We start from the raw sequence: 27,682 nt of genomic DNA, 5'->3' as shown, positions 1-27,682 counted from the left end.
TTTAAAGCTTATCAGAACACAACTCCAGCACTAAAAGGGTTTTTTTTCCTCCTTTCTGGTGGATGCAGGGAAGTTTATTTTGGAGTTAAAGCAAAGCCACCTGCTTGTTCCCAAGCACTGTCGGTGCTGAGGGTGGGGGGTGTGAGAGTTCCTGTGGGATTGGGCTGCGTGACAGTCCCGGATAATCACAGTGGGATGGGGTGTGAGGGGAACAGCTAATTATACACCCTGGCAGCAGATGGGCTGCTGAGCAAAGGGGTGGGTGCTCTGAGAGAGTCTCATTTCCAGATTTTTGGATGAGAGTGGGATTATACTCAAACCTTCACTTGGGGCTCGGCTCAGGCAGGTTCCTCAGCAGCCAGACCTGGTTGGGCTGTGGTGGAGGAAAGTGCTCAGACTGCACCTGAACAGCAGGTAATTAACACTTAAATTGAATGGTGAGGCCCTCACAGAACAGGCTGCACTAGTAGGGCTGGAGATGTCATGGAACAGCAGCACAGGGAAGCAGTTGAGCCAGCTTGGCTTGATTTATTCCAACGAAATTAAAGTGCAGTGGCACTTCAGAGGGAAGAGCAGCAGCAGTTCCTACCCGTGTCTGCTGTAAGTCAGCGGTGACCACCCGTGATTGTCCCACCAGGATGGTGTGACACTGGTGTGAAAACCATCCCAAATCCTGCTCTGAGAGCCGGGGCCTGCATCCCTCATGTGCTGCTGGGGGAGGCTGGGACACCAGTGCCTCGTCATGAGGTTCTCCTTCCTCAGACAAACCACTCCGTGTGCTTAAATCCTGCAGCTGGAGGAACAGACACTCCTTACCCCGCACTCCTACACAACTTCCTCCTCACCTCCCTGTCCTACACCACTCCAAGCAAACCCAGGCCCTGGTTAACAGCATTAACCTACTAAAAACCAGTTCTAAAATGATCCAAGGCAAGGTTTTAAACAAGTATTTTCCTAATTGCCAGACCTCTAGGGAAAAAGATTCCTTTGCATCTAAATTGTAAACTTAACTGCTTTGAATCAAAGTTAAGCACCAGCTCAAACTTTAGATGAGGCTTGGTGATCTCAGGTCAATCACCTGGCAGGTCTTTGGGGGCACAGTCTGGTGAGGGGACAGCTGGCAGGGATGTCCCCATGGACAGTTTCCCCACGGGAAATCTGAGGATCCTCAGTAGCCCATGGAATTCAGGAAGCACCACGCAGCTTCCATTTAGGCCAAATGAAAAAAAATTCCAAGCGACGGGATTTATGAATGCTTGGTTTGGTGCTGAACTGCAGTAGCAGGCTGGGCTCCTGCAGGAAAAGTATGTTTAAAATAACATCCCTCGAAAACAATATTTCATCCAAGTTCTTGGTGGAAACAATGAACCATCTGGGTATGCCTAGAAGCTGTTTCTTAAAATAAAATCATTGTCTAGCGGTCCTTTAAAAAAAAATAATAAAAAAAGACTATCAAAGTATCTCTTCATCTCAGTAACCTCAACAAAAAGAATTAAGTCAGATCCTGCACGTGGTGGACTGAAACCAGCAATTCCTGGTATTCCACGGTCTTGCTGTGACAGTATCAGAAGGCACAAACCTTCCCTTACCGATTCTCCCGACGATTTCCTCGCATTCTTGCTCAGAACTCGATGCAAACACCAGGCAGTCGAACGTGCTCCCGTCAGGGCTCTCCGGGGAAGAGCTATAAATGGAAACACGTCCATCAGCCGGCAGAGCGCGCGGCCCCGAGCCCAGCCCTGCCCTGCAACCGCATCGGGGACCCCGCGGCTGCTCCACACCCCGCTTGTTTGGTTTCCAGGACCCACATCCCTCCGTACCCCCCCTCCCAGGGCCCACAGGCAGCACTCACGCCACACAGAAGGCGAATATCCTGCTGCTCCACGTGCAGCGTCCCACGCAGGAGATGGTGGGGTAGGGATGGCGGCACAGGAGCTGCGCAGGGCACAGCAGGGGGACGGGGCTGGAGGCAGTCCCTGCCAGCCCCATTCCTGGTTTAAACTGGCCCCAGGACCCCACACTGCCCCACTGGCATCCTTGGGACTCACACAGAGCTTGGGTGTCGCCTGCTTACCTTGGAAGACGCTTTCTCCTGCACCAGGACTTCTGCCTCCTTCACATCAAATAAAACCTCCTGAAGGGGGGGGTGAGGGGGAAGAAGCCCCGACGGGCACAGCCCTGAGCTCTGGTTTTGATAAGACACTTACCCACAGAGATTATCCAAACACAGAGGTGATGAAGCACAGTCAAGCTCAGCTGTTTCAAGATGTTTTCCCTGTGCTGCCTTTTTTACCACTCAGTGCTCTCCTACTTCCATCTTTTCACAGATAACCCACCAAAGGCTCCAACAAAGTGACCTGAGCCCTAAAGCACCCCTGGAACCAGGCTTAGCCTCCCCACAGTTTTCCAAGTGCTTTCCCACAGGTGCTTGTATGTTTTTTCCTTAATGCCCTTTCCTATCCTGGCTGCAGAGATGCTTCTGACCTGCAAAAAACCCATAATGGTGGCAGGGTAGCAAATATTCAGCCAGGCCAAGCAAACCTGGAGCTGGCAGGAAAAAAAATATCCATGGCAGAGACCCCATTTCCCTGCATTCTCTCACAGAGCCCTTCCCAGGATGTCCCCAGCCCCATCACTCACCTGCACTGCCAAGTGCCCCTCCAGCACTGCAGGGATGGCCTGCTCCAGCACCTCTTTGCCACCATACTGGAACAGAAGGGGAAAGAGGGAATAACCCATGGGCTCATGAAAAAAAAACTCAGAAGAGATGATTCACCCCATGGCATCCTTCTGTGCCCCACAGCCTCACCGTCCCAATGCTGGTCTGGCCCAGGTACTGCAGGTTGTAGAGCAGCCTGGGGAGAAAAGGGCTCGGGTGAGGAACACCACACATCCCTCCTGCTGTTCTTTGCAGGGGAAGATGCTCCCAGCCCCCCACCACCCCAAGGCCACAGGGGCAGCTTTGGCCCCACAGCCTTGAGTGGAGATCAGGGATAGTGTGGGCACAGGGATACCCCACTGGCAGGACCCCCAACCCAGCCTGGGGGCTCCCTATGGCACCAGACCCACCTGCCCCCCCGCAGCTGCCGTGGCTCCCCCTCGCCCCTGTGCCGGGGGCTGTGCTGGAGCTGGAAATGGGGCTCCTTCTCCTTCAGGACCTTCAGGTAGGGCAGCAGTGGCTCATAGACCTGCCCGTCGTGCCACCGCCACCGGAGCAGGCGGAAGATGAGTGGCTGTCCCTTCAGCTTCTGCAGGATGTCCCCAGCCTGGAGGGAGAGAGGGGAAGCAAAGGGTAGGATGGGGGGCAGGGGAGGGGGAGCCACCCTGGCCCTCCCTGCCCACCCACCTGCCCGCTGTGGGCGTATCTCAGCGAGCAGCCGTTGATCTCATCCAGGATGTCACCGGCCAGCACCACCTCGTCCACCTCCGCCTGGCTCTCAGGGAGCACCTTGGTGACAAAGACTCGGCCCTCCACATACCTGGGGGTGTGGCCGAGCCCCGGCTCAGCCCCAGGGACCCTGCCTGGCTCCCCCAGCCCTTTTGTACCACCCATGACATTTCACCCATGCAAAGAAGCAGGTAAAAGCCACCTCATGGACAGCAGGTACCGGTGAGACCCTCACAGGGTGTTTATCTCCCTTTTTTGGGGGAGGGGGTTGAGTGCTGTGGTGACCAGATCCCTCTGGAGAGTAGGATCAAAGGCTCCTACCTGAGCACCATCCCCAGCGCTCGGCATGGGACTGTCTCGTAAGTGCTGCACACCTGGAAGAGAGGGGCCAGTGACAGTGGCTTTGGCAATGGCCATGGGACATCCAAGGAGCATGACCAGGACAAGGGGGAGAATTGGGATCCCATGCCCTGGATCATTTCTGGCACTGATGCCAAACCAGGGTTTTGGGAGCCTGGCCAACAGTGCCCCAGGCGGAGCTGGGACCATCAGCGGCTGCTTGTCCCTGCCCTCTTTCAGCACTCGGCTGTGCCCAGACCCTGAAGGGACAAAACTGCTCCACGGATGGGAGGGCAAAGCAGCAGGTGAACCCTTAGCCAAGAGCCCTTCTCCCTCACCCCACATGTCCCCACACAGCCAGGGGAGTGTGGCCGCCCCTCCCCAAAGCTGCTGCTGTTTGCAGCAGCACTTACTGTCACATCGCATTAGCCAGGGACCCGAAACACGGCCAGCTTGGCCAGGGGCACTTGCTGTCAGAAACATCCAAAACCCAGCAGGATCCCCGGCTCTGCAGCAGCACCACAGCTCAAAGCACACCGTGAGCACCCCCAAAGCCGCCTTGAGCTTTCTGGGGATTCTTTTGGGTTAAAAGGGCAGTGGAGGGATGCTCTTCATCTTTAAAAGACATAAAGGCATCCCTGCTGTTCTCAGTAACACACTGATGTTTCACCGAGCAAACCAAGAGCGAAACCAACTGACGCGTAATCTGTGTCAGCCCAGGGAAATGGGGATTTTTTTGGGCAAGAAATCAGGGAAGGGAGCACGGGAAAACTTCACTTAATGGCAGCAATTTAGGCCTGGGTACTACTCTTGCTTGGTTTTACTCCCAGGAATGCTGGGATGTGCTCCTGGTGACAGCCCAGGCACCTGGCAGGATCCCACCTCGGTGGCAGAGGCAGCTCTGCTCGTGCTGGTGAACCTGAGCCAATGCACCCCAGGTGTGTGGCAGTCCCTCCCCACCAAATCATTCCTTATCTCCCTCATTTGATGTCTCAGCGAGGGCCATGTGGCGGGAGGACGGCTCCGGGGAGCGATGAGTCCTTACCGGCAGCAGCCAGCTCTCGTCCAAGAAGCTGCAATTCTGTAAACAAAGGAGTGCCAGTGCCATCAGTCCCGCCAGGAAGGGGCTGGGGCCCTGCATTGGGAGCCACCACCCCCCTGATTCATCACCACACCTGCAGATCCAGGGAGAAATCCATCTCTGTCAGCACCAGCAGCAGCGAGAGGAAAGGCTCTGCGGAGGGATGGGGACAGAGAAGCAGTGTCACTGCAGGGTTTCTGGCAGCTACAGCCTCACAGAGACATGGCAGAGGACAGAATAAAGCCGTTTTCCGTGTAACTAATGAGCCCTGGGATTGAGGCCTTGAGAGCATTCCAGCACCACAGCACCCAGGCTGCTGCTGGAGGCTCATCCCCGGCTCCCACTGCCGGCACAGGTGTGGCTTGGCACCTGCTTTGCCCTAATTCAGACCAAAGCTTGCAGCAAACGCTGCTGACGAGTGACTCGCTCTCCATTTCTCACCCTAGAAGCAAAGCAAAGCTGCCCAGGCTCTCCTGCACAAGCCTTGCAATCACTCTGCTGGGTCTACAATCTGCTCATGCACCAGCAGCGCGGGTGATTTATAAACCATTGATGTACAGGTTTAACATGGGGTTATTTATCACAATCAAAAGATTAAAGGCTTCCACCCTGGCCTGGCCCCCTCAAGGAGCACGGCTGCAGATGGATGGAGTGCTGCAGCCTGTCGAGGCAATACAGCCATTTAAAACCCCTGTGCGACCCCTCAGCCCAGGCCCAGCCATAATGGGCTCCCCTCAAGCCAGACCACTAGGTCTGCTTAAACATAGGAAGGAATAACACTGGAAGACCCTTCAGGAGCCGTTTCCCTATCCCATGACACTAAAACCAACTCGAGACAGATTCAAACCCTGTTTAAATATTTACACCTCTTTTTCCATCGCTGCAGCAGCATATTTAGATTCCAGCACTAAATTTGGACTAGAAAAATCACAGTGGACTATTCCCCCTCCCCTGCAGCAGTGCACTGCCATAACACAGGTTACATCCCACCTTGGATGCGCCACCATCTTACCCCGGAGACCTTCACTGCCGAGGATGGAGCTCTCTGGATCATAAAACTGAAACACAGTGAAACGCCACCGTTACTCTGCCATTTCACTGCCCATGTGGGCCCGTTTCACTGCACCACGTGCTGCACCTCCAGGAGTCCGGGGGTCTGTGCCAGCTCCCTCACGGCCACCGCCAGCACCTTCCCTTGCAGGGCCAAGCGTAGGAAGTACCGCCCGCGGCCCTGGGCCGTCCGTGTCCGCTCACAGCCCCCGGCTCTCTGGATGCTCATGGAGAGAGGGGTCGGCCTGTTCGGGGAGAGGGAAAGCACCTTTGGCGGCGCCCGGGAGCATCCTCCCTGCACCGGGGCTCTTTGGGATGAGTATGTCACAACAGACACCCCCATAGCTCAGGTTTCCATCCCAGCCCTGCCCGGGGACGCTCACCTGCCGCTGGTCCCCGCGGGAAGCTGTTCCAGCCAGTGCCAGTAATCCCGTCTCCGGAAGCCCCAAGCCGGTTCTGCGGGAGAAAGGGAACGCGAGGCCCCTCGCCGCGGGCCCCGGGGAGCTGCCACCCCCCTCCCGGGCACGAAGAGTCACTCACGTCGGAGCCCCTTGCGCAGGATGCTCTCCAGCCGCTGGCAGAGGGACACGAGGTGCGGCGAGGTGTCCGTGCAGGGCCCCCCGACCTCCCGCAGCTGCAGCACCGCACCTTCAGTGAGGGAAAAGGCAGCACCCGTGGGTGCCCCAGCCGGGGGAAGGGCAGGGGGGCACCCACGGGAGCAGCTCTGCACAGTCCCGGGCGGGGGGAATGGTGGTAGCGGGGTGCCCAACACCCCGGCAGGGCTCGACCCTCCCCGGCTCCGGCTGCCACAACGGGCAGGAACTCGGGTAAACTTCCTCAAAGTCCCTGGTCCAGGGAGCCCCGGCCCGGGGAGCTCCAGCCCGGCCCCGCCGTCTGTCCGGTCAGACTGGTACGGGTGCGCGGCCAAGGGCCGGTCCCTGGACAGCGCTGCTGGAAGAGGCAGGAAAAGCCCCGAGGGGCCCACGCTCACCTTTAAGGGCGCTCAGCAGCGGCTCCTTCCCCGCCATAGGCTCGTCCCCCCGGGCCGAGCGGTCCCGCGGCGGCGGCTGGACGGGAACCGGTAACGGGCCCCGCCCCGGGAGTGGCCCGGGGGGGGGAACCTCACACACAGGTGTGTGTACCTGAGCATATAGCAAAAGCACGGACGCTGACGTATACAGGGATAACACAGACATCTATCGATACATATATATGTTACATACGTTGTATCGGCAGAAGCCGCATATGTAAGAGAGGCACCCGTGCAAACAGACACATATTTATCTGTACATATATTAGGACAGGCTCTGCGATACGGATTTGGATATATGCGTTAAAAAGCCCCGGCGCTGGCCCCGCCGTAGGTACACACGGGGTGTGTGCGGGCCAGCTCTCGCCTTGCCCATAGGGCTGCCCACGCACGACCAGCCTTTCCCAGAACCCTGGGAAGGGTGCGGGGCGCTCAGGGGCGGTGCGGGACCCGGGGACGGTGCAAGGCTCGGGGGGGGGAGCGGATCCCGGGGGCGGTGCGGATTCCGGGTCGGTGCGGGATCCCGGGGGCGGTGCGGGATCCGGGGGCGGTGTGGATCCCGGAGGCGGTGCGGAACCCGGGGGCGGTGCGAACCCGGGGGAGGTGCGGGACGGTCGTGGGCGGTGCGGTGCGGCCATGGCAGAGCCGGTGGGTCCCGGTCCGTCCCCGCTGCTGGCGGCTGCCCGCCGGGCGCACGAAGCGGCTTTCGGGGTGCCGGCGGTGCTGGCGGCGTGGGCCCCCGGCCGGGTCAACCTCATCGGCGAGCACACCGACTATAACGGCGGCTTCGTGCTGCCCATGGTAAGAGCCTGGGATCCCCGGCCCCGGCATCCCGCCATGTCACCCTTCCGGGTCCCCTCTGAAAGCCCACGGGGGGTACCTCGCCCCAGGATGTCCCCTACCTCGGGGATGTGTCCCTCAGTCGAGGACCCTGCGGGATCCCCCCGCCGAGTCCGGAGCTCGCAGCAGGATCCGGAGCACGAGGGGCTCCGCAGAGCAGCTCCTCACTCACTACAGGGGGAATGTGATTTTCCCCTTCCCAACCACCTCTTTTCTGCAAGCCGGTCAAACAATTTCCTGTTCACGGAGAGCGATGTTTTGGTGGTGGAGGTGGTTCGGAGCAGCAGGAGCTTCCTGCTCTTTCTGAGCTCCTTCGAGCTCCCTTTGGCTCAGTCCTAAATCAAACATACAGCTAATTATTGTGAGGCTGAAGAGCGTGGGAGCAGGTCAGCTGAATTCCCTGGCAGGCAAGAAAACTTCCTGAAGCCTCTCCCATGCTTGTAGTGATTACCACTCCCCCGGAGCCCGACAGCCAGCACCCTGGCACTGAGCTGGGGGGGGGGTCCATCACAACATTCAGCAGGAAGACTGTTCCTGTGTGGCAATAAGTAGCCAGAAAGTTTAATTCTGTGCCGAGCCAGACCATACACTGGGGGCTCTGTGGAGGCAGAGTTAAGGGGAACATGTGTTGGGTGCTCCAGCTGTGAGTCGGAAGCAGCCACCACTGTCCTCTGCCACCCATGGGGATACTCCAAGGGATGTCAAGGGGTCTGAGCCCACCTTCCCCACCCCCAGGCTCTGCAGCTGGGGACGGTGCTGGTGGGATCCCCCACGCAGGACGGGACCATCTCCATCCTCACCACCTCGGCGGAGGCGGATGAGCCCCACAGGGTGCAGTTCCCAGCTCCCCACCACGGCAGCTCCCTGAGCCCGGGGCGGCCTCGCTGGGCCAACTACGTCAAGGGCGTCATCCAGCACTACCGGGGTAAGACCCAGGCTGAGGGGTGGGGCAGAGACCCCCTCGCAGGGGCTGGTGTTCAGCACCCGGTTTTGGGTGCGCTCCAGGGGCTCTTCCAGCGCTGTTGCAAACCTGCAGCTCTGCCGGGACCAGGCTCCAGCAGAGATGCTCTCAGCTCCAAAGCCTCCTGTGTTTGGGAGCAGGTGCCTGGGTCACGCTCTGCCGTGGGTCACCCAGTGTTTTAAAGTGGGATGTTGGGCAGGGGCTCCTTGCTCTTGTTCCCCGTGAGCTGTGGGGCACCCTCAGCCCTGCAGGGGCTCACAGCCCCCCTCCTCCCTTCTCTTCCCACAGGTGGTGCCGTGCCAGGGTTCAGTGCCGTGGTCGCCAGTGACATCCCCCTGGGCGGGGGCCTCTCCAGCTCAGCTGCTCTGGAGGTGGCTACTTACACCTTCCTCCAGCAGCTCTGCCCTGGTAAGGCAGCAGCCAGTCCTGACCCCCGGTGTCTCTGTTTCCAGGTGGGAGCTGGGATGAGGGGTTGCCCTTAGCAAGATCCCACAGCCCTTGGGGAAACGCTGCTGTGGAGTGGGTCACAACTCCCCACTGCAGCCAGAGTAGGCACTGCTGTGACTGTGTGTTTCTTCTGGCTCATCCAGCCTGAGCTGCCCAGACCTCTAAAATCCATGGACCACCCCTGGGACAGGCCAGGGGGATGAGAGGATGTTCCCCTTGGAGCATCTCCTCCCCGATGTCCCCAAAAATTGAGAGATCTGAGATACCAGTGTTAAATTATCATGTCCAGCTGGATCTGGGGACCCACACTAGCATGGATGGCATGCAGTGGTGCAGGAGCAAGCACCTGCAGCTGCAAAACCCCATTCTATGGGAAAACAACCCTTTACCTCCATGTTGCCCCCCCCTGCTCCAAGACTAGGGGCCAGGGTCCTGGAGCTGCTAACTTGTGTGTCTCCACTCTGGCACAGATGATGGTGATTTGGTAGCCAAGGCACTGGCGTGCCAGAAGGCAGAGCACACGTTTGCTGAGATGCCCTGTGGGATCATGGACCAGTTCATATCCGTGATGGGCAAGGAAGGCCACTCTCTGCTCATCGACTGCAGGTCAGGGCTGAGTGCTGAGCTCACAGTGCTGTGCCCACCTCCTCGGGCAGCTGGGGATGAGCTGGTCCTGTGGCCATGACATAAATACAGGAGTGCATGGAAGGGTTAACCCCTGAACCCAGCCCAAAATCTCATCGTGGGGATGGGTCTGCCTGCCTTTTAATTCCTCCTTGGCTTGATTCCTCCTCCTGCAGCCTTTCCCCTACTTACCTGTCCCTTTGCCACTTTCATTAGGGACTGTTATGAAACTAATAATTGGGAAGGGAGAGAAATACTCGAGCGAAATCCTAAACCACCTGGACTTTGCCTCTGGTTCAGGAGCTGCCTGCCACGTGGCCTCACACAGGTGTCCGAGGGCTGGAGCGGGCACGTGGCCCACGCTGAGCTCTCGCTGCAGGTCCCTGGAGACTGTCCCTGTCCCACTGAGCGATGCCAGGCTGGCCGTGCTCATCACCAACTCCAACGTGCGGCACACGCTGACGGGCAGCGAGTACCCCACGCGCCGGCGGCACTGCGAGGAGGCAGCGGCAGCACTCGGCAAGGCCAGCCTGAGGGATGCCACCATGGCCGAGCTGGAAGGTGGGGACAGTCCTTCCCTCGGCTCTGGCAGCCTCTCGGGGCACCAGGAGCTCGATGCCCTGTGGCACCAGCTGAGACCGTGGGGTAGCACCAGGGACAGGTGGCTGGGTGCACGCACTAGGATGGGAGTGTGCCACACCTAGAGGAGCTCTGGCACAGGATGGCTGCAGGATGTAGCCGTGCTTGCTTCCAGCAGCATCCCTGGGTGGCTTTGCTGCAGGGACACACGTGTCTCCACAGCGGCCAGGAGCCGGCTGGGCGAGGAGGTGTATCGGCGCGCCAGGCACGTCATCGGCGAGATAGCACGGACAGCCCAGGCAGCACAGGCACTGCAGGACAGGGACTACAGGATGTTCGGGAGGCTGATGGTGGAGAGTCACAACTCCCTCAGGTCAGGATGCACCAAGGATGCTCACAGCCTTCCTCACATATACATGCACTTACAGGCAGAGCTGCACTGGTGTCTGCAGCATCCGACATCGCTGCAGTTTGCTATGGCAGTGGCTGCACCAGGACACAGGTTTCAGCTGTTCATGGTGCAGTGGTTATGGGCAGGGTGCAGGACAGGGCTGACCATGGGTCTCCCCTCTCCAGGGATGATTATGAAGTGAGCTGCCCCGAGCTGGACGAGCTGGTAGCAGCAGCTCTGGAAGTCGATGGGGTTTATGGCAGCAGGATGACCGGGGGAGGCTTTGGAGGCTGCACTGTGACACTGCTGGAAGCTGGGGCTGCAGAGAGAGCCAAGCAACACATCCAGGTATGCAGCAGAAAAGTGCCAGGAGATTGACTTAAAGATCCCAAGGGAACACTCAGGGGCACAGCTTGGAAAGACCTGGTGGTTGAGATGGTGCTCCTGAGGCACTTAGGGTTGGTGAAGCCCATCCAGGGCCATGAAAGGCCCAAGTCTGCCGGTGCCACTAAACTCTTGCAGGCAGTTCAGCACCGTGCTGATCACAGAACCCTGCCCAAGGGTGTCACTGCATTGAGGAAGTGAGAGAAAAGGTGCTGGGTGAGCTTCAGGAAGGCCAAATTTATCTGGGGAAAAGTGATCTGAGCTAAGCTTGGGCAATGCTGAGCTTAACAAAGGCAGCTACAGCCCAAGAACGATCTCAGTGCTATCACCAAGGTTCTCTAAATCAGCACCTCAGAGTGTACTGGTAGCTGAAAACACCAGCAAAATGGGGGTGTCAGTATGTGGGGACTGTGAAGGAGGCAGAGCTTCATTTTGCTGCTCTGTGAGATCATGGTGCGCCCTGTAAATAATTGGGGGGATAAAGAAGGGGCTGAGGAAGGTCTGCAATGAGGAGAGACCAAAAGGTCTGTGCCTCTGCCAAAGCTGGGAGCGAGGGAACGTGACCAGGAATTACAAACCAGTGAAGGGGGTAGATGGAGTGAGTGTGGAACTGACCCTCAAATCCTCCAAAATAAGAACCAGGCACCACTGGATGAGTTAGGAGCAGATCAGAGCTGAGGAAGCACTGCACAGGGCTGGGGTGGGGGAGTTTGTAGAGGCCATGAAGCATCACCAGGGTCAAAAAGGTTGGAAAAAATCATGGACAACAGTCCATAAGGTGCTGCTGAAGGGTCAGCTGAGGAGTGTGTCGGTATCCTCCCTGCCCCAGGCTTTGGATGGACCATGGGACCCAAGGCAGTGGCTGGGACAAGATGCTGTCCCCAAAGAGCATCTGACATGGCTGCTGTTGGAGTGGTGGTGACAGGGTCAGATGGGTGCTGGGCTGACCAGCAGGGCCTTTCTCCCTGTCTCTGGAATCCCCCAGCCCAGCCCCAGAGCACCAGCACTGACTGCTCCTTTTGTCTCCTAGGAGAAATACAGCGGCACAGCCACCTTCTACCTCACCAAGCCCTCTGGAGGGGCAAAGGGACTGCCCCTGTAGAGGAGCAACCACCTCACCTGAGATCCCTGGTCTGGAATTGCCTCTCTCTCAGAGGCAGCTGCTTTCTCTGCTTCCCAAGGGGGTCAGTTTGTCCGTCTACATCGTTTGCTCAATAAAGGCATTTGCACAGTTCTGCACCCACTTGATCCAAAGTCCTTGGGGACCATTCCTCAGAGGAGACTGGTTTAACTCCAGTTTGAACTGGAGTGATGAGCCATTACCAGGGCTCTGGGGTCCAGTAGTGCCTCTGGAGCTGCAGTTGGAGGAGGGGATGGCAGTGGAGGAGCAGCAGGCACTGCACTTGGCAGAAGTTCCTGTTTGGGAATCTGCCTCTGGCACATGTCCTTCGTCTGCTGCAGATGGAGGCTGTTGGGGGGGGGATTTTTTTTAATTTTAGATTTTTTTTAAAGAAAAAGGAAGAGGCAGACTGTAGAGAAAACATTTATTAAGTGCAATAGGAAGCCATCTGATCAAAGACCTGCTCTGGATCTGCCTCGGAAAGGCTGAAACAGCACCATCCCTAATGATCAGATGGAATTTAAAACTACAGCCATGGGTTAGTGCACAAGCCATGGTGTATGTGGGGAGGGCATGATTCCCTGGAGAGCAGCTGATGGCCAGGCTCTGCTCTTGGATAAGGGGATAATCTTTGGTTAAAATGCTTGGAGGTGGGGCTCCCTTTTTAGGCACTTTCCAGTGTTTTACCATGGACCAAAAAGCACAGGGAAAAAGGGGCACAGAGTCCTTGTGCCAGTCCACGTGTCAGCTGGAGAGGAAACCCCAGCCACAGAGGGGAGATGGGAACAGGGAGACAGGCAGGTTAATGCCACTGACTCTTGATCAGGAGAAATAAGTGCTTCTTGAAGGCACAGTAAAACCACAGGGTTGGTAAAGTATCTCTTGAGCCAAGTTCAAAACTGACCCAGCTCCAGCTGCAATCTTGCAGACTCCTGTGGACTTTACTCACCCACGTGCATCTTTGGCTTAAAGGTGTACAACCCTTCCTAGTGAAATGAAAAGCCTGGAGAGGAGAGGGAACACTCAGTGCTGAGTTCTTCAGATTCCAAAAGAAAAAAAAGAAGCCAAAAAACCCCCCAAAAACAACAACCAAAAGAAAAAAAAAAAAGGAAGAACAAAAAAAAGAAAAGCCAAGGTCCATTGTCAGATGAAACCAGGGCAGTGATCCTGCCAGGATGACCAGGCAGCTGCTGTTTTGGTTGGAAGCTCTAGCCTGGGGCAGTGGCAGCTGCTGCTCCGGGCAGGCTCCTGGCTCTCCGCAGGCTCCTCGCCTGCTCCTGTGCGGCTGGAACACACCAGGGAAACGTGCTGCTCAATTGTTCTCACTGGCAGAGGGCAGGGAGGTGCTGGGCATCGTGCCCAGAGCCAGGAAATGAAGCCCAGCAAGGTCTCAGCTCAGCCCAGCACTGTGCAAGGAGAGCTGAAGCTGAGACTGAAGGAGTCTCAGGATGATGGGAGCACCTCCTGTTCCCAGGTTTGCTCTTCCCTTGTGCTTACTGGTGGATCACAGGTCCCTTTATGGATGTTGCTGCTGGACAAGAAGTCTTTTAAAAGATACCCAGCACATCTGCCGTGAAATCTCACACTGTCCACATCAGCCATGCAAGAAAGCCCAGCACTGTTCCCATCTCCACCACTGGGGCCATCCCCATCCCTCACCTTTGGGCAGCCTCCAGCCCCTTCTGTGCCCATGTGCCATGGTTGGAAAGCACTTGGCTGGGGGATGCCCTGCAGCGAGCAGGTCTGGCCACTTGCACCCTTCTGCAGGAGTCTCTGGTGCCTGAGGATATAAAGTCCAAGGCAGAGCCCACCAGCTCATCAACAGGCTCATTGCAGGGTTCAAGTGGCTTTTGAATTGAGTCCTTAACAAATTTCTTCCAGTTATTCATGTTTCTCAGCAGCCACAGTCCCAGTGTAGCCTCTACATTCAGCATAGAGCTCATCCACCTCCATTTTTTGTATAAAATAATAAAATACATTTATATATATTTATATATATATACTATGAAAACTGTACAATATTGTATGCCCAAAAAAAAAAAAGCATCAGAGGCCATCAATGAATAACACTACACAAACAAAAGGTTATTCTTTGCTATAGTGGTACCAAATGTCAGCAGTGAAGGACAGACACAACTAGGTGCAGTAAGAAAGCACAGGTTACCCCCAAACCCTACCTTGCAGCTCTCATAAAAAAAACCCCAAACAGAACAAACAACCCTCTCCAGTGGGCAGGTGAGTTACCAGAGAGCCTGGAGCAAAGGTGGAAAGTGTGACCCTCTATAAATCAGGTTTTTTCCAGTTGAGTTCCTCTCAAAACTGAGGACCTGAGAATAAAGCATTCTGCTCCATTTACCTGGGAAGGCTGGAGCCATGGAGACACCCAAATTTCCACCCTGAAGGATGAGTTTGATGATCACACACCTGATGACCGAGCTGTGCCAGAGCTCTGATTGCACTGGGCTCCAAAGGAGAAGTCCAGAGCTTGGAGTGCCAGGGAGGGTCTGTACCCACAGCAGGAGCTGCCCAGGCACCGCAGCAGCATCTGGAGGAAGCGCCCTTGGGTTGTTCCACAAAGTTCTGCCACGTGATCCCGAATGTCCCGCTGGTGCTCAGCCTGCCCCCGCTCAGGCCTCGTAGAACTGCCTCTCCACCTGCTTGGTGAGGGTCCCGCTGGACATCACGGTCCGGCTCACAAACTCCTGGGTGAGGGTGCTGCTGGTGTTCTCCACTCGCTGGCTCGTCACGAGCATTCCGTCTGCAAGGACAGCGCGCTCAGTGCGGGGTCACAGGGACAGGGATCTGCTCTGTCTGCTGATCCCGGGCAGAAGTTTGCCCTTAAATACCACTTTCACTGATGGAAGACCCCTCCAGATCAAGTGATTCAGTACTCTGCTATGTCAGTCAGTCAGATGGATCTCCTAACACCTCCCAAACTCGGTGTTGCAGTGCGAACCCAGGAGTTTAAGTGGGACGACATGGGAAACTACACTGATGTGATTAAAGGTGTTTGTCACACTGCTCTGTTTTTTACTGCTCTAAAGAGATCAAACCTTGCAGGAAGAGCTATGATTTAGTCTCTAGTGATAGTGCTGAAGAACTTTGGAACTCAGCTTTCCCCCTGTGACTGGGCAGCACATGTGGAAATGACTGCAACTGTCTCTGGGGCAGAGCAGGAACACGATGTAAGAAAGTAAGAGGTGTAAGATCTTCAGCAATCCCACCTGATGGACCCTCCTTCCCTGCCTTTGGCACTTCAGGTAAAAGCACCCCCTCAGAACTTTGGACAAGCAGAATTATCTTTTGTTTTCTGGGGGGGTTTCAAAGCAACAGTGAGCCCCTACCTGTGAAGTGGGGATCCAAAGAGGAATGGCTGATGCTGGTTTTGGTGCTGTATTCAGTGGGGAATTTGTACACTTCTTCCCTCATGTACTGCTGTCCTCCAAACTGGGAGAAAGCACCTGGGAGAAGGAAAAGGTTTGAGCCAGCCAGGAAACAACAAAGAGCTTCCAACCCCTCAACCCTTCACAGTTCACACACACCAGGAGTCAGCTCAGGAAGAACTGGAAAGGAACTCCAGGAATTCTGTTGCCTTCTCTGAGAGGTTTCTTAACTTTGCACCTCCACAGAGACATGGTACTGTACCTCTGTTCTGAGATTCAATGGTGATGAGGCCTTCTCTCTCTGGCCCAAAGCCTTGGGTGGTGTTGGCTTGCACTTTGAACTTGTATGGGACATTCTCACTCAGGTGGGGCACAGTCAGGGTGGTTTCCAGATTGTCTCCTTCGACATAGATTGTCCTGGGCTCCCCTAATCCACACAGACAGAGGTGAAGACAGACAAGAGTGAAGGTCCTTCCAAACACACTCCCCCCAACTCTGAGTGCTGCCTTGGTTTCCCTGAGCTTTATGCCACCCACAGACTGTAGGATCACACCCAGTTCTACTAAGGGTTAAGGCAACCCTGTTTTACTACAGTGGGGAACCTCAGCAACCAACCTCCACTGGGTTTTGGCTGCAATAAGCAACAGGTCCTTCCACTTCCCACCACATTTGTTACACCAGACCATGCAATGATGCAAAGCATCAGGAGCCAGCAGCTCCCAGGCCTGGGATCAGCCTCATGTCCCCACTTTGTCTGCACTGACATAGGCAGAGAACTTTGTCACTGGTCCTAGAAAAAATGCAGCAAGTTGCAGCTTTTGCTGGAGGTATCTTGAGCTCTACCCATGGAACTGGACTTACCTCCTCCATGCAGCATCTCACAGGTGATCCTGTAGCCCAAGATGGGCCCGTTGGGCTCGCGGGGTCTCTCCCAGCTGAGGTGAAGGGAGTCTGGGCTGAGGGCTGTGAAAACCAGTGGTCCAGGAGCACAGGGGGTGCTCAGTGTGAAGGGTGTGCCTGCAAGGGCATGAGGGACAGGTCACATCACGGAGGGGGTGAGGGGGAACCTGGGAGGGATCTGCACACAGCATTTATGGAATGAGCTGGAAGGTCTCAGCTATCTCCCGGGCAACTAGCAACAGGACAAGAGAACATAGCCTCAAACTGCACAAAGGAAGGTTCAGGTTGGAAATCAGGAGGAATTTCTTCACAGAAAGGGTTGTTAGACATTGGAATGGGCTGCCCAGGGAGGTGGTGGAGTCACCATTCCTGGAAGTGTTTAAGAAACGACTGGATGTGGCACTCAGTGCCATGGTCTGGTTGACAAGGTGGTCACAGGTTGGACTTTGTGACCTTAGAAGTCTTTCCCAAACTTAATGATTTCTGCGATTGTGTGGTTCTATCTAGACAGCTAGTGGGGAGCAAGTGCATGGGAAAGGAGGTCCTGTCCCTAACTGAGAGAAAGGAAAGGAATGCTCAGGGTGGTTAAGGGGAGAGAAAACAGGCCAGCACTGTAGACAGCAGCAGAGACATCAGTGCCACCCTTCTGTCCACATCTGCCTCACCTGGTACAGGACTGAGCGGGCTCTGCGGGTCCACCTGGGACTCTATGGTGATGACTCCTTCCCTCTCGGGGCCCCAGCCTTCCTCACTCTGTGCCTTCACCTTGAAGATGTAGGAGTGGTTGGGCAGCAGGTCCTCTACCACCACTGAGTTCTGGCTGGGGTTGGGGATGGTGATTCTGTTCACCTCTCCTGGGATGCAAAGGGAGGGGGGTGTCAACACCGTGTTGCAGGCACAAACACAGAGCCATGGATTTTGCCCAAACTCCATCTCAAACAAACTGCCTGGAAAAGCCATCCAGGGTCCCTTCCTGACCACCTCCATCACACCTTGCCACCAGCAATGGGTAGTGCAGGATGAGAGGTTTTTCCAAAAAAGGCTTAGGATAAACAACAGCTTCTTGAAAACTCAAGGATTTTCAGACAAAAAGAATCACATTTTCACTGATACTGCCCCAAGACTGATGTAAAAATATTTCCATTTCAGTCCTTTCTTCAAGTTCCACATGTTGAAGAAACCATCAAGATGTTTGGGCTGGTGGAGAATGAGTCAAAGGTTTATTTGGGAGGAGGGTTGGAGCAACCCCTGAAATTGTCCCCCCCACAGGAGAAATGAGGAATGAGAGCAGTGGGGTAGCTGAAACATTTCCTGCACAAAAAAAGGCTGCACAAAAATCATATTTGGGACCAAACCCTGAATCCGAGACTGGTGGAGGTTGGAAGGCACCTCTGGAGAGGTCACTTGGTCCAACCCCACTCTGCTCAGAGCAGGGTCACCCAGAGCCAGTTGTCCAGGAGAAGACCCAGACCAGACTCTCCACCACCCGAAACTCCCCCCACCAGCAGGGTCCTGCTCACTGACCTCCACTGAGGAGCTGGTACTGCACACTGTAGCCCTGCACCTCCTTCTCGCAGCGCGGCTCCTGCCAGCTCACCTTCAGGGAGGTGGGTCCCAGGGCAGAGAACACCAGGCGTGTGGGGGTGTCAGGGATGCCCAGAGGCTTCCTGGAGTCTGAGACAGAAAGGGAACGTCAGGGTGGAGGTCTGGGGAACGGGGGCTAAGAGGGCTGGGGGAGAGGGGGGAGTGGCACACGCAAGCATGGGGTGGTCCTGATGGTTCAGGGAGAATGTGGTGAGATGTCATCTCTGCAAGCTGACCCGTCATGAGGGGGGACTGGCTGGCTCTACACATCTACAGGGATGTCCCATGGCCTTGGGGTGCAAACCTTGGGTGGGACAAGTCAAGGTAAGCTTCATGCCCCTGTGGTAGAGACCAGAATAGGGGCTTGGGTGCTGTGTGTGACCCTCCTCACCCACCCCAAAGCACCCTGTCCAGCCTGCCAGCAGCTTCCACAGACTTCTTCAGGTGTAGGTCTGCTAAGACTGGCCTTATTCTATAGATAAAGCAGCCCAACACCTCCAGGGTCTGTTCAAGGGGCAGCTGGGACCAGGACTGGGTGCTCTGGCTCCTCCTCAGCTCAGCCCACTGGGACACAAGGCTCATGGCAAGCCCAGCAGCCTCCCAGGTGACATCCAGGGACTGAAAACCCTCACTGACAGGGACTTTGGCCAAGAAGCTTGCAGAGGCACATCTCATATGGAGCACACATTCTCCCCAAGAGTTCTCCAAAGGCCTGTGGAGTAAGACTGAGAACAACAAACTCGTTAGGAATGAAGAGGATGGGGACAATGAGCTGATCAGAGCACGGTGGCAGCAGTGGTGGTGAGTGTTAATGAGTCCAGGTGGGTTGAAACACAGTGGAAGTCCCCTGCAAATGGAAAGGTGGTGTGATGGAGGCACAGGCTGGGTCAGGGGGAAGATCACAGCACACAGCAAGCCATGGGGGGGAGGTTTGGGGTGAGCAGTGGATGGCAACAGCTCATGGATAGACAGTGGCTTGGCTGTTATGGGATGTGTGGCTGGGAGCAGACACTGGACAAGCTGTACCTATGTACTTGCAAATCCCTGTGGACCCATCAGTCATGTTTATAGAGTCCCGAAAGCCAATGCTGGGGTAGTAACCCTTCACCTTTGCCCTGCTCCTGAAACCCACATCCCAGGGCTGTGGGATTGTCCTCCCAGCATCTTCACGGATGGGAGGGAGGAGTGTCCCTGGGTAATCTACAGAAGCAGTGCAAGAAGAAAGAGAAAAACACCATTGGAAACACTTCAGAGTGGGTTCAGCCCAGGTGCTGGTTCCTGCACGGATGACTTTTTAAAGCTCAGGTTTGAGGAATCTTTTAACAACCTTCTCTCAGCACAGCTGACATAGAGGCGTAGAGCTGAAAGGCAACCACGCTGCTAGACAGAGTGAGAAGAAGAGACACGAGCTCTTCCTGGACTGCTTTGTGGTGTGAGGATAAGGATGGAGCTCCCTTTCCTGAGCACTCAGCATGTTAGGGATGGGAACCCTTTCCAAACTGGTCTAGGAGAAGAGGGATCTTAGCAAAGCACCAAGACATCAGTGGTGAGGACATGACCTTCCTGACCTCTGGTTCATAGGCCCCCTTAGCTGTGAACACAGTCTTCACCCCAAAAGGACTTTAGGGCACGGATCCAAAGACAGTCACAGGGGTGGAAGGGAAGGCTGGGTCCCATGGCCGCAGTACTCACCATGCCCCATCTGCATCGTGGAGTACTCTCTTGTCAGCGAGGAGCTCCCCATCACCCTGTGCTCCTGATGCACGTGGGAGCTCAGCTGGTGGTAGCTGGTGTTGGTTGTCCTGGTCAGGGAGCCACTGGCACTGCCGGGGAAGGAGAAGTCCATGCGGCCGTTCAGCAAGTGCTCTGTGGAAGAAGGCACACCATGAGGGATGTGGCTGTGGGCAGGGCTGCTGCTCCAGTTTCCACGGGGAGGAAGCAAGAGGCATCACGGTGCCCCCTGCCTTGGCTGTGTTCCAGCTTCAGCCACTCCAGGAGCTTGTTCTGGGGCACTACACCTGGGACAAGCCACAGGCGCCCGATGTGACGATGCAGAAACAAAGAGATAAACAAAAACACCCAGCACCAGACACACCCCTGGTGCCCAAGGTAACTCCAGACCTCGGCCTTGCTGGGGCACTGCCTTGTGGTTGTTGCCACGTTCTCTCACATCTCTCCTTAGATGCAAGCACAGGTTTGTAATTTCAGATTTAAAAAGGAGGCTGAAGAAGGAAAACGGCCCTTTATGGAGGTGGTTTCTCCAAATCTCGTTCTGGATCTCATCTCAGCTGGATCTGAAAAGCAAACTCCACTCCATTGTTTTGGTCCTCGACAAACCCCCGTCCCCTCCCAGGGGGGCAGGAGAGATCAGCTACCCACGAGAGAGTGATTTCTGTTTAACAGTCCAGCAGATCTGCCCCAGAAGCTCAGGGCACTTAATTAGGGTGGAGAGCTGCCTTTGGAAGTGGCACTGCCATCATCTGAGTTTGCTCCTGCCTCGAGGGTCCAGCCTTTTGTAGAAGCAACTTGCTAGCAGGCTCCCAAGTCCATGCCGAGATGGGGGTTACCTTGACACTCTTGTGAGCAGACACACCAGGACAAGGTTTTGAAGCAGACCACAACAGTGCATCACACCAGCACGAGGATGGGCACAGAAGGGGAGGGCGGGGACACGGACTGGGGCAGGTCCCATCCACTGGCCCCTTGGCTCAGAGCAGGACGAGACAGGACACTCGGTGCCATAACGAAGCCGTCCTTCACCTGCTTGGGGCCGGGGTGTCCCGCTCCTCCTCACACTGCCAGTAACCACGTCGCTGTCCTCCTCGTGGAGGAGACCCTCGGCGTCCGAGGAGAGGCGGCTGCTGCCAGAGAGGCGGGGAATGGTTTCAGGTGGGAGCCTCCAGGTGATGCGGCGAAGGTCCAGGTCTTCTCCCAACAGCGGCACATATTTCCACCTGGAGCCTTTTGGGACAACGCAAGCACTGGTGTTGGCATGACTCGCAGGGGGCAGGGTGGGCTACCCACCACCTCTGTGCTGCTTGCTGGGGAGGGGAAGGGGCAGGAACCGGTGGGAACAGTGTTCATTCACAGCCCATCCCGCCAAGTGTTGGCTGATGAGTTCAGGCGGTGCAACCATCGTGGGACTGGTGGATGGAGAATGGTGGGAGCGTGACAGGCATGGGGCTCCTCACCCCCAGACTGCTTTCCAGCCCTGTGTCCATTGTGACAAAAGGTGAGAGTCAAAGTCCCACCACACGACTGTCCCTGTCACAAAGAGTCTGCAACAATTGTCCTCTGCTCAGGAGAGGTTTCATCACTCCTCGATGTGTGCTTGGGATGGTCCAACTCTTGATGTTTCCATCACCTGGCTCTCTGAAAAGACCAGGGACTCACTCTTGGGTCCCAGGCCCTGAGAACCCTCCCAGAGAAAATCCTACTGACAAGCCTCATCTTCTCCCTTATGGCCCATCTTCCTCTCCTTGTCCCAGTACAAAACCAGGGAGTCAGACTCATTCAGAGAGCAAAGTGATGGAGGAAGCGAGGCCAGTGCCTTCCCAGCACTGCTGAGTTCCCTCCTGTTGGCTTGGCTAGGACCCTGAGTATCCAAGGAACTCAGAGGTCTGTGCCTTGCCAGTGCTTGTTTGCTGACACCAACTTGTGATCCAACCAAATGGCAACAGGAAGGGAAGACGAGCAGGGAGGGCCATGGAAAGCTCCTCTTCCACCCCACACTGAGATTTTTCTTTGCCTCATGGCTAAGACAAGGAGACACTGGTCTTATTTACACTGTGACCAGTCAGGTGTTCCCACGGATGCAGCTACTGTGCTTTGGAAAGGCTGATCTCCACCATCTCCATGACTTGGATCTCCCCATCTCCGAGAGGAGGAAAGGAGCAGCGCAGCAAAGCTGCTGTTGAGGAAAACGAATGTTAAAAATGACCTTTGCAAAACTCAGAGCAGCGTACCTGAATCATCAGAGACACTGGGGTGCTTGCTGCCGGCCGGAGAGCGGAGCACATCCGTGCTGTACATCAGGTAGCTGTCGTAGTCCTCACCTCCCTCTGCATCAACGATGGGGACATCAGGGATGATGGGGACTGCAGCACAGGTGGAAAGTACCGTTAGACAAGCAGCAAAGAGTCACTTCTCCCACGCTCAGGCTGGCCCTCAGCATTCCCAGGGGTGGCTGGTGCAGCAGAGCAAACATCAGGGGATGTTTGGGACGGGGAGGCAGCTGGGGGTGATGGGGAGCGCTCCCCAGCACTGCTCCTGCTCCCCTGCTCCCCACCCAGGCAGGGACTCACTGGACATGGGGCGCTTGGGCTGCGTGGCGAGGTTGATGGTGGCTTCTCTCTCAGGCCCCCAGCCAGCACCATTCCTGGCCCTCACTGTGTAGCGATAGGGCTGCGACTCCCGCAGGTTTTCAATCAGCACCATGCGCTTCTTCGGGTCCTCAACCAGCACCTTCTTCACGGGGCCGATGGGTACTGCAAACACGGGCACGCCTGTCACCCACAAGACACAGAGGACCCCACAGCACCCCACCCTGGGCTCGCTGAGGTTTGGTGTCAGGACACAGCCCAGCAGCTCTTTGGGCTGCTCACAACAGGCATGACATCGTCCCGGGGAAATTCCCAAACTGAATGCTGAAGCCAACCTACACCACAGGTCTCTTGTTGCTGGTGTGTCACAAGTAGCACCTTCCTGGCACCCTATTCCTAAGTCTAGATCTACGAACTAAGTTTTTGAGATGAAAAACGACGTAAAACACTATGGAAGTGAATGGGAACAGAGAGTGTTCTGGGATTTGCAGGATTAAATCCTGACTGGTGATTTTTCTGCACTCCTTCCATCAAGAAGTGACCCCTCCAAATCCCAGTTCTCACAAGAAACATGCTGGGAGCTGTTCTGGTTCTGCTTCTGTTGGAGACCAGCCCAGCCTGCAGAAAATGTACTCCTGCCCCTCAGCCTGGCTGGACTGACCCATCCAAAAATGAGCTCTTACTGTTGTCCTCGTTGACAAGTCCATAACTGACTTCATAAGCCGTGATCTCCCCGTTGGTTTCCGCAGGCTCAGCCCAGCTCAGCTGTGTCACAGTGGAAGACACAACATTGAAAGCCAAGCGACCAGGCTCGCTGGGCACTGGAAAGGCAAGAGCAGAGGGTCCAGGTTACTGCAAGTCAAGCGCCAGCAGATGCCCAGAGTTCCCCAGATCCCAGCTGGGTTGCAGTGGGAGATGCTCAGTGTTTGACCCCAGACCATCAGAAGCTCAGGGCTGGAGTCCTGACCCCATGTGGGGTGCAAAGGCACAAACTTGCTCCCTACATGGTGGGAAGAAGGATGTAGAGTGGCTCACCCTCCTCCAGTGTGCGGCAGTGGATGATGTCAGAGTAAGCCCCCTCACCCAGGGTGTTGTAGGCACAGACTTGCATCTCATAGTCACAGAAGGGGTAGAGGTTACTCAGCTCTGCTGATGGTGTTTTGACATCAATGAGATGGGCTTCTGACTCGGGGTCCCCTTGGATCCAGTATTTCACCTGGCAAAGCAAGAGCAAGCTGTGATTCCTTCAGATTCTCACATAATGATTGAGAAGTTCTCAGTTTCTTACTAAATCTGCTCTGGGAAGGGTGTTGTGCCATTCCTCTGAAATGGGAGGCCACAACAATCTGGGCATTTCACGGGAAGTGATGGAAAGGAAGATGAAAACACCAGAAATCTTTCCTGCAAATCCCACATCCACCCAGCAATGGTCCCTTAAGGATGGAGGGGACCAGAAGGAGTGACCTTGCTCCCTCTTTTGGGTGTCTTCTTGGATCCCTTCAGTACAAATGATTTGTGTGAAACACCTGCAGGATGGGACCCACACTGTTCCCCAGGATCCACTCACCCCTTACCTTGTACCCCAGAGGTTTTCCCGGTGGAGGAAACCAGTTGAAGCTGATTTCCCTGGAGCTGAGGGCGCGGGCATTGGGATTAAGTGGTGCACTCAGGCGGCCTTTGGGGGACTGGGGGACTTGGGCCAGGCCAGTCATCGAGGGGACACCATCCACCAGCTCTGCAGACACGAGGAAGAAAGACCACATCAGTGCCAGTCCCCACCTTGGGAGAACAACAAGGAAGCGTGCATCTTCCCAGCACTGCCTTGCCATGCTCTGAAAAATGTTATTTATTTTTTGATCCACTTGATAACATCCCTTACAGTTTTCCTTGTCCAGCCACAGGAACCACCAAGCACTGCTCGTGGCAAGTCCCACCTCTCCCATATTTTTATAGCTTTTCATTCGAATTCCCAAGGAAAAGGAATAACGAATCCGCTCTATCTCCTTCTGCGAGGTATATTATCCCTCTTCCTCCCACCCGCTGTCCATTCCCAGTCGTGCCTCTAGAGGGAGGCCCAATTCTACCGGTCGGAGCGGGAGGAACATCCTCGCTGCCGCTTTTCGGGCGAGGAGCAGCGCTGGAGCTCCGTACCCCAGCCTCGGGGTGGGCTGGGCTGGCGTGGGGGTCCCCGCACCCCCGGCTGCCGTTCCCACCCCCCGGCTGCCGGCCCCTACCTGGGTCTGCGATGGTCACCGTGGTCTGGGGGTATCGGCCGATCTTGGCTCCGTACTTGGGGTGGAGGAGGTCGACGGCAAATTGCTTGAGCTGGCAGTTGTTTAGGAGGGTATCTATTTCAGTCAGCTCCAGCAAGGGCACCTGCACCTCCTTTCGGGTCTCCCCAGGCTGGAAGACCAGTTCACCCTCTGTGAAGAGATAGTCCTGGAGGAGAAGGAAGAGGTGCGGGATGAGCAGAAGGAGAAAGTGTGTGGAGGAGAAGGAAGAGGTGTGTTCAAGGCAAGGCTGGATGGGGCTCTGAGCAGCCTGGTCTAGTGGAAGGTGTCCCTGCTATGGCAAGGGGGTTGAAACAATGATCTTTAAGGTCCCTTCCAACCCAAACCATTCTATGATTACAACCCACAGCATCCATGAAGAGGCTCCCAGAGAGCTTCCCCTCATCTCCCAGTCAATCCCCATTTGCCCCACGTTGCCCACAGCTCCAGGGGCAGCTGGTATCTTCTGCCTCAGACACAGGCATCCTTTCACATCCCTGAGGCACAGGGAGCAAGGGATGGAGAGAAATGTCTACCCTGGGCTAACCTCAAGCCTTGGGTCCCCCCTCTCCCAGCCACATCCCCTTCGAGGCTGATCAATAGCTCTTCTGCAACCCTCCGCATTGGCTCTTTCCCAGCCCTTCATTCCCATTCCTTCCTGCCTGCCAAGGCCAGGAGCACTGCCCTTACCCTGCCATTCTTGGCGGTGAGGTCCCGGGTCCTGTAGGTGACTTGGGATTTCCCGTTGTCTATGATCTCCCGGAGGACGGGGATCTTGGCCAGCTTGTCAAAGCGGCTGTGGGAATAGGCTGGCTGCAAGAAGGTGATGAGGCTGCTGGCTGCAAGAGGAAGGAGGGAAGGAATGTGTAGAGCAAATAAATGAAGAATCACATTACAAACACTCAGGTGTCCTCCATGAACAGAGTTCCCCTCGCCCACGGGTGTGAACTGTGCTGAAGAATACTGAAGTATTACTGCATGGGCTGGAGATTTCACCACTCCCAATTTGTTCTCTCTGCTCAAAACAGCCAGGCAGGAAGCACAAAGTGCTGGGGACATTCACCTGCCCCAAGCACAGCAAAGAGGTTCTACTTTCACTCCAGCAATCTGTGAACTGGAGCAGCAGAGGCACATGGTCAACTCTGGATCTGTCATGGAACCTGTAGCACCTAGACCTGTAATGGTCAAATAGTTGGGTCTCTGTCAGCAGGAATGACGACTCTCCTTTGGATGTTTTAAAAGATGCTCCATTTAGACCCAGGTGACTTCAGAGAGGAGTCACCAAGCAAGTCTCTGCTCTGTGACCTGGGAGTGCTCCAATACGCAGACTGTGCCTTCCTTACAAACCACATGGACACAGGACACCCAAACACAAACACCTTCCCTGTGCCACAGTCGCAGCCCTTCACCTTGTTCTTTGATGATGGTGATGTTGACAACCCTGCGCCCAATCTTGGCGATGCCGTTGGGGACCTCGATGGCCTCCACCTGCAGCTGCTTCTCATCATCATCCTCCTCCCTGATAAAGAGCGGGACACGGACATCCACCAGCTCCACGGCCTCCTGGAACTCCACCATCCCCTGAGCATCTGGGGGAAGGGCAAGGATTAGAGGTGGGAAATGCCCCCCCACGCCCGGCCAGCAGGCAGCACGGGGCTCTGCTCCCCACCTTGGTCTGAGGTCACAGTGTAATAACCCGGTGCAACCTTCAGGTCGTTGAAAGCCTCGTGGGAAACGTGTTTTTCCACAGCTTTGATGATGTCTGGCTTGGCTGAGCGAGGAGCAGTGAGCACTGTGTCCACAATGGTGTGATCCTGCCTGGGAGGGGGGAAGAGAAAGGCGAGAAAGGCAAGGAAAAGCTGAGACCAGAGTTGCTCATGTCACACCACTGCTCTGGGGCCACTGAGGGTGTGGAGCATTCAGTCACCCCATAAGTGTGTGTGCAAAGAGGGAGAAGCTGCACAAGAGAGGGCTGCGAGTTGCTCTTACCTTTTCCCAGAATTGGGCTGTAACCTGGGGGAATAAAAAAACCAGATCAGAGTGACTAACACATCTGGAGAGACAAAGTGCTGGGTGAATCACTGCCCTGTGCAGGTCTGAGCTGCAGCACTGCCCTGCGGGTGCCAACCCATCCCACAGAGCCCATGGCCCCAGCATGTTCTCTCCTGCCTGGCTGCTCTCTCCTACCCTGGGTTTCCCAATGCAACGAGAAACATGCCTGCAGGGGAGATCACATCTTTATCAGGCCGTGGGGAGAGGATACCACTCCCTGCTCAGCAGTGGCATCCCCAGACTTCTCCCGGCCTGCACTCCCAGCTTTGCACCAGCCTGAAACTTTCGAAGCCAAAGGGAATTTTCCCATTAAGCACCATGCAATCAGGATTTGTTCCTGCTGGTCCAAAGCCAGAGGTAGCTGAGATCTCCTGCACAGCTGGGTGGGTTCTGCTCTGCAGCCCTGGGTGGGTGAAGCAGCACTCCAGGCTTGTGCCAGTGATGTCTCACAGACCACGCTCCTTCCCAACATCCCAGATTTCACACCCCATCATCAGCAGGGCCCCGGGGGAACCCTGCCCTGCAGGAGGTCTCTCCCCCACTGACTCACCTGAACTTGGTCTGCTGGAGCTTGTGGCAGCCAGGGATGTGCTTGAAAACATCATTCAGCTGCAAGGAGCAACAGGGACTTTCACAACATATCCCTTGCTGAACAGGGATGTGCTCAGCGAGCAGACACTGCTGCCAGCAGACATGAGAGCCCTTTGGCCACCCTAGGACCTCCCCCCTCACCCTCCCACACCAGGCAGAGACCATCACATGGTTTCTCCCCAGGACGTGGCAAGAGGCAGCAAACTGAATCCAAACAGGAGCTTCAGACCACACAGCCCAAAGCAAACCTCAAACCTCGTCATTGCGATGAGATTTGAAATTTGTGCTTTCTATCAGAAAGAGGAAAAATTTCTCCTTCCCTTCAAGAGCTGTCTGGGTTCACAGG

General features: G+C 55.8%; 3 protein-coding genes across 5 annotated transcripts in view; 1 reads left to right on the top strand and 2 right to left on the bottom strand.

Moving 5' to 3' along the window:
* Positions 1 to 504: 504 nt before the first annotated feature.
* Positions 505 to 7,895, bottom strand: LOC114003180. 3 transcript variants are annotated; one of them, XM_027749873.2, is made up of 17 exons: positions 7,791 to 7,895; positions 6,850 to 7,000; positions 6,399 to 6,506; positions 6,242 to 6,314; positions 5,947 to 6,103; positions 5,821 to 5,866; positions 4,903 to 4,961; positions 4,773 to 4,808; positions 3,710 to 3,762; positions 3,347 to 3,479; positions 3,070 to 3,266; positions 2,810 to 2,855; positions 2,641 to 2,706; positions 2,075 to 2,134; positions 1,853 to 1,935; positions 1,590 to 1,684; positions 505 to 793 (listed from the first exon to the last, which is right to left on the bottom strand). In XM_027749873.2, exons 2-17 carry the CDS (start codon positions 6,884 to 6,886, stop codon positions 759 to 761), a joined length of 1,284 nt encoding a protein of 427 aa, XP_027605674.1. In that variant the 5' UTR covers positions 6,887 to 7,000; positions 7,791 to 7,895; the 3' UTR covers positions 505 to 758. The 3 variants fall into 3 exon arrangements, with proteins under 3 accessions (XP_027605674.1, XP_039246276.1, XP_039246277.1); XM_039390342.1 differs by lacking the exon at positions 7,791 to 7,895 and having other exon boundaries at positions 6,850 to 7,027; XM_039390343.1 differs by lacking the exons at positions 3,347 to 3,479; positions 4,773 to 4,808; positions 4,903 to 4,961; ... (4 more) ...; positions 6,850 to 7,000; positions 7,791 to 7,895 and having other exon boundaries at positions 3,710 to 4,750.
* On the top strand, positions 7,500 to 12,353 carry GALK1 (galactokinase 1). Its single transcript, XM_027749875.2, has 8 exons — positions 7,500 to 7,689; positions 8,464 to 8,653; positions 8,978 to 9,097; positions 9,607 to 9,742; positions 10,140 to 10,321; positions 10,562 to 10,712; positions 10,916 to 11,078; positions 12,145 to 12,353. The coding sequence occupies exons 1-8, from the start codon at positions 7,525 to 7,527 to the stop codon at positions 12,214 to 12,216; spliced, it is 1,179 nt and encodes a 392-aa protein (XP_027605676.2). The 5' UTR covers positions 7,500 to 7,524; the 3' UTR covers positions 12,217 to 12,353.
* A 291-nt stretch (positions 12,354 to 12,644) lies between these two features.
* Positions 12,645 to 27,682, bottom strand: part of ITGB4 (integrin subunit beta 4) — a 28,725-nt gene continuing 13,687 nt past the window's right edge. Inside the window, exons 22-41 of the mRNA XM_027749849.2 lie at positions 27,296 to 27,354; positions 26,683 to 26,706; positions 26,363 to 26,511; positions 26,103 to 26,282; positions 25,384 to 25,532; positions 24,658 to 24,862; positions 23,998 to 24,158; positions 23,459 to 23,639; positions 23,107 to 23,244; positions 22,406 to 22,588; positions 22,067 to 22,198; positions 20,862 to 21,062; positions 19,794 to 19,967; positions 19,128 to 19,301; positions 18,042 to 18,191; positions 17,183 to 17,371; positions 16,479 to 16,634; positions 15,880 to 16,044; positions 15,579 to 15,695; positions 12,645 to 14,992 (exon numbers count right to left, since the gene is read on the bottom strand). Of these exons, the coding sequence (XP_027605650.2) occupies positions 14,862 to 14,992; positions 15,579 to 15,695; positions 15,880 to 16,044; positions 16,479 to 16,634; positions 17,183 to 17,371; positions 18,042 to 18,191; positions 19,128 to 19,301; positions 19,794 to 19,967; positions 20,862 to 21,062; positions 22,067 to 22,198; positions 22,406 to 22,588; positions 23,107 to 23,244; positions 23,459 to 23,639; positions 23,998 to 24,158; positions 24,658 to 24,862; positions 25,384 to 25,532; positions 26,103 to 26,282; positions 26,363 to 26,511; positions 26,683 to 26,706; positions 27,296 to 27,354 (3,018 nt within the window). The 3' untranslated portion in view covers positions 12,645 to 14,861. The remainder of the gene's footprint in view (positions 14,993 to 15,578; positions 15,696 to 15,879; positions 16,045 to 16,478; positions 16,635 to 17,182; positions 17,372 to 18,041; positions 18,192 to 19,127; positions 19,302 to 19,793; positions 19,968 to 20,861; positions 21,063 to 22,066; positions 22,199 to 22,405; positions 22,589 to 23,106; positions 23,245 to 23,458; positions 23,640 to 23,997; positions 24,159 to 24,657; positions 24,863 to 25,383; positions 25,533 to 26,102; positions 26,283 to 26,362; positions 26,512 to 26,682; positions 26,707 to 27,295; positions 27,355 to 27,682) is intronic.

Source organism: Pipra filicauda, unplaced genomic scaffold (assembly GCF_003945595.2).
Source record: "Pipra filicauda isolate LSUMZ 115617 unplaced genomic scaffold, ASM394559v2 scaffold80_size11013439_pilon, whole genome shotgun sequence".
NCBI lineage: Eukaryota > Metazoa > Chordata > Aves > Passeriformes > Pipridae > Pipra > Pipra filicauda.
The sequence above is the reverse complement of the archived record's forward strand: the minus strand, read 5'-3'. Positions and strand labels throughout refer to the sequence as shown.

What these genes read in the sequence shown, in the direction of transcription:
- LOC114003180 (XM_027749873.2), bottom strand. Translation starts at nt 6,886, where the DNA reads ATGGCGGGGAAGGAGCCGCTGCTGAGCGCCCTTAAAG. An exon ending in CGGCAGCTGCGGGGGGGCAG is followed by an intron (nt 2,856 to 3,069) that starts GTGGGTCTGGTG and finishes TTTTCTCCCCAG; the next exon opens with GCTGCTCTACAACCTGCAGT. An exon ending in AGGGGCACTTGGCAGTGCAG is followed by an intron (nt 2,135 to 2,640) that starts GTGAGTGATGGG and finishes CCCCCCCTTCAG; the next exon opens with GAGGTTTTATTTGATGTGAA.
- GALK1 (XM_027749875.2), top strand. Translation starts at nt 7,525, where the DNA reads ATGGCAGAGCCGGTGGGTCCCGGTCCGTCCCCGCTGCTGGCGGCTGCC. An exon ending in CGTCATCCAGCACTACCGGG is followed by an intron (nt 8,654 to 8,977) that starts GTAAGACCCAGG and finishes CTCTTCCCACAG; the next exon opens with GTGGTGCCGTGCCAGGGTTC. An exon ending in TCTCTGCTCATCGACTGCAG is followed by an intron (nt 9,743 to 10,139) that starts GTCAGGGCTGAG and finishes CTCTCGCTGCAG; the next exon opens with GTCCCTGGAGACTGTCCCTG.